This window comes from Carcharhinus amblyrhynchos, unplaced genomic scaffold (assembly GCF_965287045.1).
Source record: "Carcharhinus amblyrhynchos unplaced genomic scaffold, sCarAmb.v2.hapA chromosome_142, whole genome shotgun sequence".
Lineage (NCBI taxonomy): Eukaryota > Metazoa > Chordata > Chondrichthyes > Carcharhiniformes > Carcharhinidae > Carcharhinus > Carcharhinus amblyrhynchos.
Window position 1 is genome coordinate 386,571 of NW_027649882.1, and position 17,458 is coordinate 404,028.

The following is a 17,458-nucleotide window of genomic DNA, read 5'->3' on the forward strand; positions in this document are numbered from 1 at the left end:
TATAAAAATGAACAACTACCATTGTGCAGTTGAGAAGGTAGCTGCCAAGTACTGTGGAGTACCAGTGCTTTCTCCCGAAACTTTGATCAAAATAAAACTACAATGTTGAAACCTCCAAGTCTGACTGAGAAGTGCTAATTTTCCACAATAATTGGCGTATTCGGTAGGATCTCATCGCTGGTAAGTTTGATCGATTGGCCACGATCGAAAAAGCCGGGGTAGAGAACACTGAATCAGTGGGAGTCGGACGAGGTCAATAATACAGTTTAAAAGGGGTGAATTTAAGGGGTATTTATAGTGATAAGTATTGATTGTACAAGATATAGTGATAAGTAAATGTTACTCGTGCTGACCGGCTAGAGGACAAGGAAGTGCCTGCCTCAGAAATGCAGCCTTGGACCAGTTGGTCAGAGCAGAAATCCCCCACATGAAGGTCAGGACCCTGAAGTGGGTGTAGAGGCACCAAGGGCAATTGGGACTGTGAAGCACAAGTGGCAAAGGTCTGTTAACATCAAACTCTTTAAAGGAGAACAAACACAGAGTTGCCACCTGTTTGCATGAAAGTTTGTATAGTTGGGTACTGGACAGCCAATGTTGTAAAGTGGTGCAGAAAAAGAGATGATCAACTCTGACCTAGAGCCCGGACTGCACTGGAGAAAGACATTGCCGAGGCAGTAATACTGGAAGCCTGTGAGAATAAATTGAAACCCTGAGGTGGTAGTGAAACACGGGGCTAGCATAGTAATAGTGGCCAGTGGTAGTGAAGTCCCTATGTTAGAGAGCATAATTTACTAGGGGGTAATCGTGGCCGTATAGTGCCTAAAACATGTTCCCAAGGTGGCAATAGTGGTCGGGAGGTAGTGACATCTGTGAGGTGGCAGATAAAGAAGTTAAGAGGGGACCTGCAAGATCTCTTATTGAAGTGTACATGACAGACAGGCAAATGTTAATAAAGGTTTTGCAGAACATAAGAACATAAGAAATAGGAGCAGGAGTAGGCCAACTAGCCCTTCGAGCCTGCCCCGCCATTCAATAAGATCATGGCTGATCTGTCGTGGCTCAGTTCCACATTCCCGCCCTCTCCCCACAACCCTTAATCCCCTCTCTTATCAAAAACCCATCAACCCGCGTCTTAAAAATATCGCTGGGATCGCTGGGATGTTTTTCAGGCCTTAGAACAGCAGAGGAAGTGGATAGATGGGGAAGAAAGAAACACGACAAAAAAGACAGGGGCATTATTAGTACATCAGTTAGCTGGACTAATTGAGCAAGTAGTCGCCTCTACGAGAAAAAGAGGTGAAGATAAAGAAAAGATTAGAGAGTTAGAATTCAGAGTAAGGGAACTGGAGAAACAAAAATGTTAGAAGAGAAGCAATGGATGAGGGGAAACTGTTCCTCTACCTCCTTATGAGTCCACACGATAGGAACCAACCGCTCCTCCAGAGGAGTGGGAAGCGCTAGAACACAACTTAGTGTCAGTAACCCGAGGGGGAACAGACGCACAGCCAAAAGCAAATTCATCCAAGGTGACAGGCAGCAGATAATGGCTTCACTGGGTAAGTTACAACCTAGAAACGCAAACACTAAATTCTGGGAAGAATTAGATATAATTTGGGTAGGACACCAATTACACCTGAGAGACATACACCAATTGGTCAGGGTAGCCTGTCCAGCGGATAAGTGGAGGTAGGTGGCGGGTGGATCCGCCGCCCATCCAACACAGGATTATAGTGGGGTCATTGGAAACATGTAGTCGCCCTAACAGCAGAAATTGATGTCCAACAGGCACCGTTCACACAGTTTAAGGCAGAAAGTCAGAGAGTTTTAGAGAATGTTCCTACTAACTAGTGCAGAATTACCACAACCAAGCAGCTACAGGGGAAGGAGCTTCTGAATACAGGGAACACCTTTTGCAAATATACCAGGAATGCTCAAGTCAAGGAAACCCAGATCGTGGGGATCGAGAGTTCATTTGGGCTTTTAAGTATGGACTCAGTCGTTCTCACCAAACCGTCCTAAAAATGGGAGTGATTATGTCCCAAGATGAATTGGTAGAATGGTCTAGTGGCATACTGGGAGGAGGAGTGGAGAAATCCCAAACAAGAACAAGGCTAAAAAGAGAAGCCACTTACAGTAACGGGAACAGAACTAAGTCCAAACTGAATAGCTACAATTGAGGTCAACAAGGGCACTTTGTGAGGGATCGTGGGGTACCACAGAAAGGAAATAGATTTGGGAGCAGCGGGAAACATTGTAGCTACTTTCATAACATGGACACACAGAAGCAGACTGTTTGGATAAACATGGAAGAACCCCAACCTAATCCATGACCACAGCAGAACCTCAGGAACCAAGGAACCTCTGAGGTCAGCAAGATTGAAAGTCTGCAGCCCCCATTCACAAGGTTAAGAAGGAAGGAAGGATTTATGCGTCTGGATTAGTAGGGGACAGGCAGTGTGAAATGGTGGATACAGGAGCATCCATATCTGTCACCGACCTACCCTTACCCACTACAAGTAAAATGAATTACCTAACCAGGATAGGAGTGAACAAAACACCCACCTATCTGAACGAGACCATGTTAGTAGAAATAAATAATTTGTATATACCGAAGAAGTTTTATGTGTGTAAAAATAACGAGGGTACAATAATGGAAAATGATTTAATCAAACAATATGAGATTTTGATAGACTGTGGAAAGGGAGAATTGATCTGGCCAGGACAAGGCTGTTGGAAAACTAGAATAGGGAAACCCACAAGCCACCTCAAAACTATTAAGGTGGCCAGAGTCACCACTAGAAATTGGGAATTAGAGACAGGATAGTTTGGAGCCATCTGTACTTCCATCCCTGGAGTATGGGCTAAAACAAAGCTAGATAACGGCTTAACTAAAACGGACCCGATAAAGGTACCCGGACCAGAGCATAAGCCCCACCGACAATACCCAATAAAACCAGTGGCAGAGAAAGCTGTACTGGAGATAGTTAAAGGGTTAGTGAAAAATGGAATTCTGAGAGAAACCACGAGCATGACTAACTCCCCGACCTGGATGGTCAGCAAACCTGACATAAGCTATAGGCTCACAATAGATTACACTGGACTCAATAACGTCACATCCAAGTTGCACCCCATTGTAGCAAACCCCTCGACAATCCTGAATGGACTGTCACAGAACCACAAAATATTCATAGTATTGGATATAGCCAACGGATTCTGGTCCCTACCCTTGGATCCCGAATCCCAAGAAAAAAATTCACCTTTCCAGTGGGAGACAAAGAGTACACTTGGACTCGCCTACCACACGGATTCCACAACAGCCCCGCTATCGTCCATCGAGTAACGAGTGACATCCTGAACAGGGTAGAACTGCCAGAGGGTAGCATAATCCTACAATATGTAGACAATATCCTAATAGCTTCAGAATCCAAGTCAGGACATCAAGAAGCACGATATCTAGTATTAAACAGACTAAAAACTGCAGGGTTAAAGGTACGTTCCAAAACGGCACAAATCAGGAAAACACAAGTCCTGTACCTTGGACACCTTATATCCCAAGGGTTTAAAGAAATGCAGACAGACCGAAATACGGCAGTACAACAAATGCCACAACATGTCCCCATAAGAGGGGTCAGAAAAGTGCCAGGACTGTTAAACTATAACTGAAGTTTTATCCCGGGATTCGCAAAATTGGCAGAACGTATACAAAGACGAGTCAAAGGGGAGAAAACCAGCTTTATATCACGTAGAATGGGGACCCGAGCAGGAAGAGGCTTCAACAAACCAAAAACAGAAATGATATCAGTCCCTGGACTAAGATTACCAGATTCTGTTAAGGACTTCCACGTCCACTGTAGAAATGAGAAAGGGTTCTATTCCGCAGTGGTAACACAGGACCACGGCAACAGAAGAAGACACATCGGTTATTTTTCAACCGCAGAAGGGCCAGTACTCTCTGGACTGCCAATGTGCATAGACACTTGGACTGCGCCGCCTGGCCATAAAGGCTAGTGAGCAAATAATAATGACAGGGAATATAATGTTCCACACTTTGTAGAAATGCTGAACACGGGAACATTAAGGTCTGTCTCATGAGAAGGGCTAAATGGGAAGCTGTTCTTCTACCTCCAAGCAAGCCCATAATAATAATAATAATAAGGGACACATGAAATAACCCAGCAGAAGGGATTTTGGACACAGGAGAGCCACACAATTGTGGGGATGTAGATTTGATCGTAGAAGAAGGTAGGATAAAGGATGCACCTTTAACAACAGCTGAGGAGACCCTTTATGTAAACGGTTCACCCAAATATGTGGAAGGATTACCCCAGACAGGGTGGGCAGTAGTAAAGGAGACATTAGAAACAGTAAGGTCAGATAGGATTGATGGAGCTCTGTCCACACACGTGGCAGAATTAGTGGCACTCACACAGGCAATGGAATTCACGGAAGACGGTAAACGTACATATAGGTCGTCGGTACGCATTCAGGGTGATAAATTCCTTCTCATCATATTTCTGAACTGAGAAGTCTCACAACAGCCGGTTAAAGTCCCACAGGGTAATTTGGAATCACGAGCTTTTGGAACGCTGCTCCTTCCTCAGGTGAGTGGGCACCTGATGTTGTGAGACATCTTACTTTGCCCATCCCAGTCCAACACCGGCATTTCCACATCATTGTTTTAATTGGCTGCCTCTTTCTTCTGAGATGCGATCGTGTCCGAGTCTCTCCCACTAAAAGAAACATCTTCTCCAAGTGCACGCTATCCAGCTTTTCATTATTCTGTAAGATTCAATGATATCCCTCTCCTAATCCTTCCAAACTCCATCAAGTACAGACCCAGAGTCCTCAAATGCACCCCATGCATCGGGTCTTTCATTCCCTAGATCATTCTTGTGAATCTCCTCTGGACCTTCTTCAGGGCCAGCACATCCTTCCTTAGATATGGGGCCCTAACTTTCCATACCTTTCTGACACTCAAAACACCATCCAGGCTGTAAATTTTCTAATTTGGATTTTAAAATTCTTGGATTGAAAGGGGTTAAGTGAAACTGTTTGTTTCGTGACTGTCATTGATGTGAGTCTCCATGGATCCAATCAGTGTACCTGGAGGGTTTTCCCTCTTCTATTAATAAGGAATTCCGTTCAATGTGTTGTCTCATTGAGTCAGCAGGAACGACAACTCGGATACTAACAGAGATCAGCGGCTGTGGAGAGTGAGGGAGGGAGAGGAGAGATCAGAATCTGGGAATACTGGATTACAATCTTCCAACAATGGATCAGAATCTGAGTACAATGAACCGGAATGTTCCAACAATGGATCAGAATTTGGGAAAAATTAATTGGAACGTTCCAACAATGGATCAGAATCTGGGAACAACAGATTGGAAATTTCTGACGGAGGACAGGAGTTTTTCCCAGTTGATTTATCTGCTTACTGTAGATGATTCATTGAAGACAACAGCTGATCGGATTCGGTATCTAGTCTACGCCATTCAACATTTTTACTATCCCCTCCTCGCGATTGTTGGTGTTCCGGGTAAGTCTCTGGCTGGAATTTTATCAGGCCGACTGCCAAGGGAATTGGAGCAGGCGAGGGATAGAACATGGGAAGGTCTGTTGAACATGGACAGAATTTAGCGGCTTGGGGAAGGGTGAGGCTGTAAAGTCCCGTCCCCTGTGTTTGGTTCCTAATTCTAGAAAGTCTCTGAAACCGTATCGATTTTCTTGTCATTTTCTGTTCTTGGTTTGCTCCTCTAGTTTCTGTTGAATCTCTGCATCCAGTTATTATTTCTTTCAGCCACTGACAATTGTCTCAGGGCCTATGGGCTAGGATGTCCGCTGTGTGCTGTGACTTTCCACAGAAATGTGCCCTCAAATGCTATTCCTTTGTGAGAAAAATATTGAGACAGAATCTTTTTTACCCTCTACATAAAACACCAGTTCACTGCTAATCTCCCACCCAGTCTGCAGGCTGCAGAATCCAGTTTAATGATCATATGTCCAGAGCATGATTTCGCACAGAGAGAATGTATTTTGTCAAGTGTGAAGTGTATTTATTAGTGTACCAGGTGGGCTTACCTTAATACTGCATTGAAGTTATGTAAAAATCCAAGTCACAACACTCCAACATCTTTTCAGGTACACTGAGGGAGAAATTAGCATCGCCGATACACATAACCAGCACAACTTTCAGAATGTGGGAAGAAACCACAGCACCCGGAGAAAACCCAAGCAGATACAGGGAGAACATGCAGAATCTGCACAGACAGTAGCCAAGCCTGAAATTGAGCCAGGACCTCTGGTGCTGTGAGGCAACAATGCTGTCCCCTGTGCCACCACAAACTCTCCGATAGTAACAGGATTACAAACACACAAGCACACCTACTCGTCCATATGTAAATACAGGCATTTGATGATAAATGCAATGAGAATTAATCACTTACTCCCACTCACACACAAACTCAAGAGTAACCAAAGTTGCTGTAACATCCAGAACAACGCTTAGGAATGGAACACTCATACGGTACTCTCTTGCTATCACACACACACACACACACACCATCATACATGGAAGGGGGGACGGGTTTACAAATACTCCCTGCCCAATGATGGTGGGGTGAGCAGTGACAGCCTAGAATTCAGGTCTGCGCCCAATTTCTTGCCTCTTGTGACCTCACTGGTAATGGGTATGCCGTGGATTCAGTATCCTGTCCATTTCAGGCAAGAGGCTCAATAAATTATTTAAATTTAATTTAAAACAAGTTTAAATAAATTTAGCAAGCCTGGGATGAATTGTGCGGCACACTTGCCTTCATAGTCTTACCGGGAGAGGTTGTGTCCGGTGAGGAAAACAGCTGACTCATACTTATAAGGGTGGGTCGTGATGGCTTTGCCATTGAGGACAGTGGAAGAGATCGAGAGCAAAGATATGTGCCCCTTGGGCAATGCCCACTGGGCACGCATGAGATGGTGGGATCTACAGGAACGGGGCCTGAATTTGCCAGGAACTATGGTCCATGGCTTTCAGGGACACGCCCTGAAGTGGTGGGGCCTGAAGGCAGCTTGGTCCTTGCGGAGCGGAACGATCCTGTAAGGAGGGCAGCCAAATGCCACTCTGAACGCGACTGGTGGTAGGGGATGGGGTCCACTGCCACTCTGCATGCACAGTAGGGTGGGGAGGGGGTCTCTGCATACACAGTGGTTAGGGAGGGGATCTTATTGCCTCACTGCATGAACAATATGTTGGAGAGGGGGCACGCTGCCTCTCTGCATGCACAGTGGGGTACGGAGCTGTGCCGTGTTGCCAGCCTGCATTCAATTGGATTTGGGGGGCTGCTATATCAGTCGGGGGCTGCTCACAAAAATCTGCGGGCTCCTGGACTATCTGCGAACAGCTGCTGTGTTGAAGCTAGCTGCAGCAGCAGAGAGCTGATAGATGTCTCTCTCAGACCAGGCTGCTCACTGCTGGCTGCCACTGCGCACTTGCACCTACATAGGTTTGGTACGTGGTCGGTATCCCAGCCAGCGCTGTGAGAGCTGCAAGTGATGGGCCACTGCTGAGGGTGATCTAACAGCCATTGAGTTTTAACAGCACAAAATGAGGCCCTTTGGCCCATTATGTCTGAACTGGTCATCAAACACCTATCCAATCGAATCCCATTTGTCAGCACTCAATCCACAGCCTTGTATGCTCTGGGATTTGAATGGCACATCTCAATGCCTCTTACAATTGTTCCAGCTTCTAACATTCTTACAAGTCGTGAGTTGCAGATCCCAGCACCTGTGGATGGAAACATTTCTTTTTTTTCAAATCCTCACAAAAGTCTGTTGTTTACCTTAAATCCACGCCGCTCTGCTTATTGACACCTCCACAAAACGGCAACAAGTTTCTTCCTACCTATGTGCAATATAATTTTGTACATACCATCATTTCCCTCCACCTGAAAGTGCTCCCTACAAACCCCCGCTACACCCACTACCCTTCCAGCCGACTCTGCTCTGAGATAAAGAGAGAACAGCCTAACTGTGCAGCAAACTTTCCTTTGTAGCCTCACTGAGGGAAGTTGTGTCTGGTGAGGAAAACAGCTGGCCTACATGTATGACGATGAGTCGTGATGGCTTTGCCCATAGAACTGAAGCCGTTGAGGACACCGGGCAAGGTCGAAAGCAAAGATACGTGCCCCTTGGGCAATGTCCACCGGGCAATATCAAGGTGGGGGCCATGAGGTGGAGGGGTCAACAGGAGCAGGGCCTGAATTTGGCAGGACCTACGGTTCATGGCGTGCAGGGACACGATCTGAAGGGGTGGGGCCTGAAGGAAGCTTGGCTCTTGGGGAGCATTCTGATCCATTAGGGAGGGCAGCCAAATGACACTCTGAATGCGACTGGCGGTAGGGGACGGGATCCACTGCCACTCTGCTTGCACAGTGGGGTGGGGAGGGGATCTCACTAACTCTGTGCATGAACAGTGAGTTGTGGGAGGAGGCTGCTCTCTTCCTCTCTGCATACACAGTTGGAAAGAGAGGGGCCTTTCTGTGTGCACAGTGGGTTAGGGAGGGGCCTCTCTGCATGCACAGTGGGATAGGGAGGAGGGGGCTCGTTGCCTCTCTGCATGCACAGTGGGATAGGGAAGGGTGCCCTATTGCCACGCTGCATTTAATTTTTGTGGGCGGGGGGGGGGGGTGGTGGGGTAGTATATCAATCGGTGGCTGATCACAAAGAGGTGCAGGCCGCCACATTATCTGGGAACTTCTGCTGTGTTGAAGCTAGCTGCAGCAGCAGAGAGCTGACGGATATCTCTCTCAGACCAGGCAGCTCACTGCTGGCTCCAACTGTGCATTTGCAACCATATAGATTTGTTATATGGTCAGTATCCCAGCCAGCGCTGTGAGAGCTGCAAGTGATGGAGCCACTGCTCAGGGTGGTCTAACAGCCAGCCAGTTTATCAGCACAAAACGAGGCCCTTCGGCCCATTTTATCTGAACTGGTCATGAAACACCTATCCAATTGAATCCCATTTTCCAGCACTCGATCCACAGCCTTGCATGCTCTGGCATTTGGAATGCACATCTAAATGTCTTTTCTGGTTGTACCCGATTCTACCATCCTCTCAGACCATGAGCTGCAAATCCCAGCATCCTTTGGATGGAAACATTTTTCCTCAAATCCACACAAAAATCTGCCCTTTACTTTAAATCCATGCCCCTCTGGTTATTGACACCTCTACTAAAGGGAAACAAGATTCTTCCTATCTATGGGCAATATAATTTTGTACATACAACTCAGTTCCCCCACCTGAAAGCGCTCCCCACTACCATCACTGCACCTGTCCCGCTCGAGCCACCTCTCTTCTAAGGTTAAAAACAACAGCCTAACTGTGTGGTACACTTGCCTGTGTAGCCTCACCAAGGGACGTTGTGTCCAGTGAGGGAAACAGCTGGCCCACATGTACGAGGATGAGTCGTGTTGACCTCGCTGGTAGAACCAAAGCCATTGAGGACATCGGGAGAGGTTGACAGCAAACATATGTGCTCCTTGGGCAATGCCCACAGAGCAATATCAGGGTTTGGGGCATGAGATGGTGGGGTCTAGAGAAGTGGGGTCTGAATTTGGTGGGACCTATGGTCCATGGCTTACAGGGGTGCGACCTGAAGGGGTGAGGCCTGAAGGCAGCTTAGTTCTTGGGCAGCGGGCTCATCCAGTAGGGAGGACAGCCAAATGCCACTCTGAACGCAATTGGTGGTGAGGCATGGGGGCCACTTCCACTGCATGCACAGTGCGGTAGGGATGGGGTCACACTGCCTCTCTGCATGCACAGTGGGATAGGGAGCGGGGACTATGCTGCCTCTCTCCATGCACAGTGGTGTAGGCAGGGGACATTGCTGCCTCTCTGCATGCACAGTGGGTGAGGGAATGAGGCCTCCCTGCCTCTCTGCATGCACAATAGATTAGGGAGGTGGACTCTCTGCCACTTTGCATGCATATTAGCGTAGGAGGGCCTCGCTGCCTCTCAGCATGTACAGTGGGATAGGGAGGGGTGCCCTGTTATCATCCTGCATTCAACTGGTGTGTGTGTGTGTGGGGGGGGGGGGGGGGTTTGGTGGGGGGTACATCAGACTGGAGCTCCTCACAAAGAGCTGCAGCCCCCGGACTATCTGGGAGCAGCTGCTGTGTTGAAGTTAGCTGCAGCCTCAGAGAGCTGACAGATGTCTCTCAGACCAGGCAGCTCACTGCTGGCTGCAATTGCGCATTTGCAACCACATAGGTTTGGGATCTGGTCAGTATTCCAGCTCGCAATGTGAGAGCTGCAAGTGATGGGGCCAATGATGAGGGTGGTCCAACAGCCGTCGCATTTTAACAGCGCAAAATGTGTCCCTTCAGCATTATGTCTGAAATAGTTATCAAACACCTATACAATTGAATCCCATTTTCGAACACTCGATCCACAGCCTTGCACACTCTGGCGTTTGAATTGCTGATCTAAATGCCTTTTGTGGTTGTTCCTTCTTCCACCATCCTTTCAGGCCCTGCAGATCCCAGCACCCTGTGGATGGAAATATTTTTCCTCAAATCCACACAAAAATCTGTCCTTTACCTTAAATCCATGCTTCTCTGGTATTGACACCTCTACTATAGGGAAAAAAAAACTTTCTTCCTACCGATGCACAATATAATTTTGTACATATCACTCAGTTCCCCTCACGAAAGCACTGCCCACCACCACCCACTCCACCCCTCGCCCTCCACCCGTCTCAGCTCAAAGATAAAAAAAAACAGCCTAAGCAGCCTCTCTTCACAGCTGAAACTCTGCAGACCAGGCAGCTTCCTGGTGAAGGGCCTCTTCAGCGTCTCCAATGCAATTTCATCCTACCTGTGGTGTGATCACCAGAGCTGCACACAGTACTCTTGCTTTGGTCTAACCAGCATTTTATACATTTCCACAATAACCTCCCTTTTGAAATTCTATGCTGTGACTGCTAATGACAAGTATCCTACATGTTGTCTTAACCATGTCATTTACCTGTCTTGCTACCTTCAGGGATCCTCATATATACATTCATTCTGATCCTCTGAATTTCCTGACACTCTACTGTTCATTGTATAATTTGCAGGATGGCAGTATGGCACAGTAGTTATCACTGCGGCCTCACAGCGTTAGGGTCCCCGGTTCAATCCAGGGAATTCCATCATCACGAGTGAAGCTTTTATTTTGTTTTCTTTGAAAGCAGCTCCATTCTCACATATTGCCTGTTGGGATTTATCCTGTTACGAGAATGTGTGGTGTTTCTGTGGACAGGATTCACTTTGAGCAAGTCCAGATTCTCGGAGCTCCATAATATCCACATTGAGCCTTGTAACTTTGTTCTCGATCACAGCCGTCGTGTGTACATCATCACCCGCACAAGTTCATTGGTAAAGCTAGAACACATCGTGCTGATGTTCCGGCTTGAGGTGTGAAAGGCTGATTTAATTTGATTTGAGTTGATTTATTGCCTTGTAGATCCAGAACTGGCTTGCCTGCAAAAGGCAGAGAGTGGTTGTAGATGGGTCTTTTTCTGCATGGATTTCAGTCACCAGTGGAGTGCCCCAGGGATCTGTTCTGTGACCCTTGATCTTTGTGATTTTTGTAAATGACCTGGATGAGGAAGTGGAGAGATGCCGACGACACAAAGGTTGGTGGTGGTGTGGATAGTTTGGAGGGATGTCAGAAGTTTCAGCATGACACCGACAGGATGCAAGACTGGGCAGAGAAGTGGCAGATGGACTTCAATCCAGATAAATGTGTAGTGGTCCATTTGGGCAGGTCAAATGGGATGAAGGAATATAATATCGAGGGTAAGACTCCTAGCAGTGTAGAAGATTAGAAGGACCTTGGGGTCCGGGTCCATCGGACTCTTAAATCGACCTTGCAGGTAGAGGATGTGGTTAAGGAGGCATATGGTGTACTGGCCTTCACTTATCGAGGGATTGAGTTTCGGAGTCGGGAGATAATGCTGCAGCTTTATAAGACACTGGTCAGACCCGACTTGGAGTACTGTGCTCAGTTCTCTAGGAGGTATGTGGAAGCTATTGAAAGGGTGAAGAGATTTACAAGGACATTGCCTGGATTGGGTGGCACGTTTGATGAGGATAGGTTGAGGAAGCTTGGTCTTTTCTCCTTGGAGAGACGAAGGATGAGGGGGTGACCCGATAGAGGTGTAAAAGATGTTGAGAGGGATCGATCAGAAGGACTCTCAGAGGCTTTTTCCCAGGGCTGAAACGGTTGCCACAAGAGAACACAGGTTTAAGGTGCTGGGGAGCAGGTACAGAGGAGATAGGTCAGGGGTAAGTTTTTCACTCAGAGGGTGGTGGGTGAGTGGAATCGGCTGCCATCAGTAGTAGTGAAGGCAAATTCATTAGGGTCTTTTAAGAGACTTCGGGATGAGTACATGGGTCTTAATAGGATTGAGGGTTATAGGTAAGCCTAGTAAGTAGCGACATGATCGGCACAAGTTGTGGGCCGAAGGACCTGTTTCTGCTGTAGTTTTTTCTATGTTCTATTAATTTCACATGTATTATTATAGAGTGAAAAGTGTTTTTTCTTGTGTGCTCTACAGACAAAACATACCATACATAGAGAAGAAGAGTGAAGAATGTAATGTTGCAATCATAGAGGTGAAGAAAAAGATCATCTTAATGTGATGTAGGTCCATTCAAACATCTGGCTGGCTGGGATTGTTCCCAGTGCAGACTTGATGGATCGAATGGCCTCCTTCTGCATTGTAGAGTCTCTATGATTCAGTTGGTACATGTCCTCAGACGTTTTCTTTTTTTCCAACGGAACAAGGTGGATGAGTTTATGTCTGGGGTGTGCGAGATCCTTAATTATGCTGGCTGCTTTTCCAATGCAGCGAGAAGCATAAACAATGTCAACTGGTGGGAGGGTCTTTTGAGTGATGGACTGAGCTCCATTCAAAAAGCTTTGTAATTTCTTGTGGTCTTGGGCAGAGCAGGAGCCAAAGCAAACTGATACAACCAAGAAGACTGTTTTCCACGGTGCATTTGTAAAAATTGGTGAGAATCATAGCTGACATGCCAAATATCCTTACATGTGTGAGAAAGTAGTCGTTGCTGGGCTTTTTTAACGATTGCATTGTCATGAAGGGACCAGGACGGGTTGTTGGTGATCTGGACCCATAAAAACTTGATGCACTCAACAAATTCAACTTCATCGCATACACGTAGACACAGACATGCACTGCACTCTGCTTCCTGAAATCGATGACTATCTCCTTTATTTTGTTAACATTAAGGAAGAGATTTTTGTGGTCGCACCAGTTCACCAGATTATCAATCTCTTCCCTGTTCTCAATCTCATCGTTGTTTAACATCTGACCCACAACCATGATGTCACCACAAACTTAAAAATCGAGTGGAAGGGGAATTTGGCCACCCAGTCATCGACATATAAAAAGTATAGTAAGGGGGCGAGGACACAGCCTTGTGGGGCACTGCTGTTGAGGATGATTGTGAAGTAGATGTTGTTCGCCGTCCTTATTTGTTGCTGTCTGCACGTCAGGAAGTTCAGGATCAAACTGCAGAGGCAAGAACAAATATCAGGTCACAGACTTTGGACAAGAGTTTTGTAGGAATAATGGTGTTGCAGGCTGAACTGTAGACAATAAATATGAGTCTGTGTTCCAGAGTTCACTCTAGGGCCCGGGAGATGGCGTCCATGGATCTGTTGTGGAGGTAGGTGAACTGTCCTGGATCCAGGCAATTTGGGAGACAGAAATTGATTCATGCCAATGACTAACCTTTTGATACATTTCATAATATTGAATATCAGAATCAGCAGACAATACTTAATAAGGCAGCCTGCTTGGCTTTTCCTTGGTACCAGCCTTGGTTTGAGTTTTTCTTACCTGTTGCATAGATTCGCAACTTTCCTACTCAGAGAGGACTCATTGAGCTTCAGTGGCCCAGTTGGCCATAGTGGGACAGCAGCAAACTTATTGGGTACTATGGACGGTAGCTATTCACAGAACCCTGAAGCTTTCTCCCATTGTTAAAAGCAAACCCTGATACTTGTGTTCTGTGCCAATCGAGTGTGAAATTACTGTTTCTTCCTGTGTTGTGCAAATGATGGACACAATGCTGTGGTCTCCTCTCCAGGGCACAGTTCTGTGTTAAGTACAATAGAGTCAGAACTGTTGAGGCATCAGGATCTCCCTCTGCCAACTATTAGTATTGGCCAGAGGAAACGGTGAGCCAGCACTGTTTGGTACTAATCTGCAGAGATGACAAGATTACCATCTACAGGACTCCACTGCGGATTTTCTGACATGGTTTATTTCCTCAGCTTTCGTACCCTCCAAATCTCCCACAAGGTAGAGGGGCTGTTTACTTGTAGCTGATCAATGTTGTGGACTCTCCGGAAAACTCTCTCCAAAATATACACCATCGTGCCGCTACCATGGAGCAGCATGGTGGCAAAGTGTGAGCACTGCTGACTCACGGTGTCAGAGATCTGGGTTCTATTCCTGGCTTAGGTCACTCTCTGTGTGGAGTTTGCGCCTTCTTGTGGCTGTGTGGGTTTCCTCCGGATATTCAACTTTCCTCTCGCACTGCAAAAGATGTGCTGAATTTTACAAAAGAGGTTTTGTGTGTGTGCGTTTACTTTTTATTATTTTAACCACCCTCAGTCTAAAAGGTAATTTTTCCCGAATCATATCTAATTTCATTTTTTATTTCCCTTCCTGACAGTGAACATACTCACAATTGTGATACTGACAAGGAGAAACTGTGGCCTGTCCAAATGTGTCACTCGTTACCTGGTGGCCATGTCAGTGGGGGATCTGCTGGTTGTTATCATTGACCTGATGTTGAGACACATCCCCATGGTTTATTATCAACAGTTTCACTTTGTGCGATCAATCCCCTTGTGTAACATCCACGCCGTCCTGCTTTATGCAGCCACTGACTGTTCTGTCTGGTTCACCGTCACTTTCACCTTTGATCGATTTGTGGCCATTTGCTGCCCCAAACTGAAAGGTAAATATTGCACTGAGAAATCGGCAGCTGTGGTCCTGGGAACAGTGACAGTACTGAGCTGTTTGAAGAACATTTTCTGGTATTTTATGTTATTAAATAGATACTTGCTCGGGAACACCCCCTGGTTTTGTTATGTCTCATGGGATGTTTTGGATTCTCCGGTCTGGGGAATAATCGAGTTCCTCCACTACATTCTAACCCCAACTGTCCCATTCGGCCTGATTCTGCTGCTCAACGTTTTTACCATCAGACATATTTTAGTGAGCAGCAGAGCCCGCAGGAGACTCCGGGCTCACAGCAGTGGAGAGAATCCCAGAGACCCAGAGATGGAGAGTCGAGTGAAATCCATCATTTTACTGTTTGTTATTTCAGCAAATTTCATCCTGTTATGGTCAACATTAATGGTTTATTCTGTGTGGAGTCGGATGTTTTATATGGGCTTCCGATTAGTATGGTTAGATGATTTTATTATGGAATTCGGCTTCATGCTGCAACTCCTGGGTTGCTGTACAAATACAGTCATTTATGCTGTGACACAAACTCAGTTCAGACAACAGCTAAAAAATCTACTGAAATATCCCCTTACTGCAATTCTTCAACTCATTTCCCCACGAGGAAACTACAACCACAGGACTCCTGAGTCTTCCTGTTGGACATTCAGACAGAGACAGACAGGCAGACAGAGGAAGAGGGAGGGGAAAATGGCGAGAGAAATGGACAGAGAATAAGAGAAACAGAGCAAGACTGATGGGAGGATGTAATGAGAGAGGGAGAGGGAGACTAAGTGAGAAAGGGACACAGAAAAGTAGGCAAAGGGAAATAGAGGCAGAGAGAAACAGAGATACAGACAGAGAGTGGGAGCTCCGAGTGAGACTGAACAAATACAATAGACACAGCAAGAACAAAAGACAGAGCGAGGTAGAGAGTAAGCAGGAGAGAGAGAGAGAGAGAGAAAGCAGTAAAGGGGGACAGACACAGAGAGGGAAAGGAAGTTTGAGGCGAAGCAGGAGACTGAGACTGAAAAGCCGCAGAAGAGGCAGAGGAAGAGAGAGAGAGACAGAGGAGAGACAGACAGATAGAAGGAAACAGAGAGAAACCTGGAGAGGGATGGAGACAAAGAGAGAGCGTGTGTGAGAGGGAGAGAGAGAAAGTGACAGAGGCAGAAACAGACAGACAGAGAGACAAAGACAGAGTAGCACATAAAGTGACAGAGAGACATACTTAATGAACTTAACGATAACAATCAGGTGGAATTATTGTAATATGAACTCCCTGATTGGACAGCATTAACTGCCTCAATCCAGGAGCCCTGCAGATGTATGTTATATGATTTGTCTATGTTACCGGAACTCAGGGTTTGTATATTCAGGGTGTGGATGTGGTGGACTGGCTGTTTATCACTATGTTAGTATTAGAGAAACTCAGCTAATGTTCTGGGCACCCAGGTTCGAATCCCATCACGGGGGATGGTGGAATTTGAATAAAAATATCTGGAATTCAGAATTAGCTGGTGACCATAAAAGCATCGTCAATTTTTGGAAAAAACACATCTCGTTCAACTATGTCCCAGGGAAGGAAATCTGTTGCCCTTATTTGGTCAGGACTAAATCTGACTCCAAGTGGTTGACACTTAATTGTCCTCTGAATATGGGCAACTAGAGATGGGCAATAAATGCTGGCCAGCCAGTGACACCCAAGTTCCAAGAATGAATAAAAATACTTTGTACTGGGAAATTTTAAACAAACGGTAAACTGTTTCTCACAGCTGGATAGATACCCAATCCTTCTGATCAAGGAGTTAAACTCAAAGCGGGCAGGAGGATTCTTGTTTCTGACTGTGAATTTATTCACGTTCACTTTCACTAACAGCTAGATCAGGATTCCCAGTGATTTTGAACAATTCATTCTCAGGGGAAGTTTAACATTTATAAAGTGTCAAATGTTGGCTTACATTAACATTGCAATGAAGCTACTGCGGAAAATGGCTAGTCGCCACAGACTGATGCCTGTTCAGGTACACGGAGAGAATTTAGCATGGCCAATACGCCTAACCAGCACATCTTTCAGACTATGGAAGGAAAGCAGAGCAACCAGAAGAATGTCATACAGATACAACGAGAATGCACAGACTTCCTACAGACAACAACCAAGCCAGGAATTGAACCCAGGTCTCTGGTGTTATGAGGCAGCAGTGCTAACCACTGTTGCACCTCATCTACAATGATAGTTTGGGCAAAGACATTCCAGGAGTACCTGCATGGTGATGCAGGCCACGGCATCGGCCCATATCCAGCTGTGGGCTTTATTACTGTCTGCCTATCATTATCGATTGGAGCACCGTCTAGGAGGCGAACCAATAAGACAGATGCCTCGAGTTGGTGACGATTAACAGACACTTGTTGTATTCACAATGTAGAGATGGTAA

General features: G+C 46.2%; 1 protein-coding gene across 1 annotated transcript; it reads left to right on the forward strand.

Annotated features, from left to right (window-relative positions):
* The first annotated feature begins 3,747 nt into the window (after positions 1–3,747).
* LOC145338702 (putative G-protein coupled receptor 139) lies at positions 3,748–15,761 on the forward strand. The gene is made up of 3 exons (XM_080183101.1): positions 3,748–3,919; positions 5,441–5,536; positions 14,746–15,761. Exons 1-3 carry the CDS (start codon positions 3,748–3,750, stop codon positions 15,759–15,761), a joined length of 1,284 nt encoding a protein of 427 aa, XP_080039227.1.
* The last annotated feature ends 1,697 nt before the right edge of the window (positions 15,762–17,458 follow it).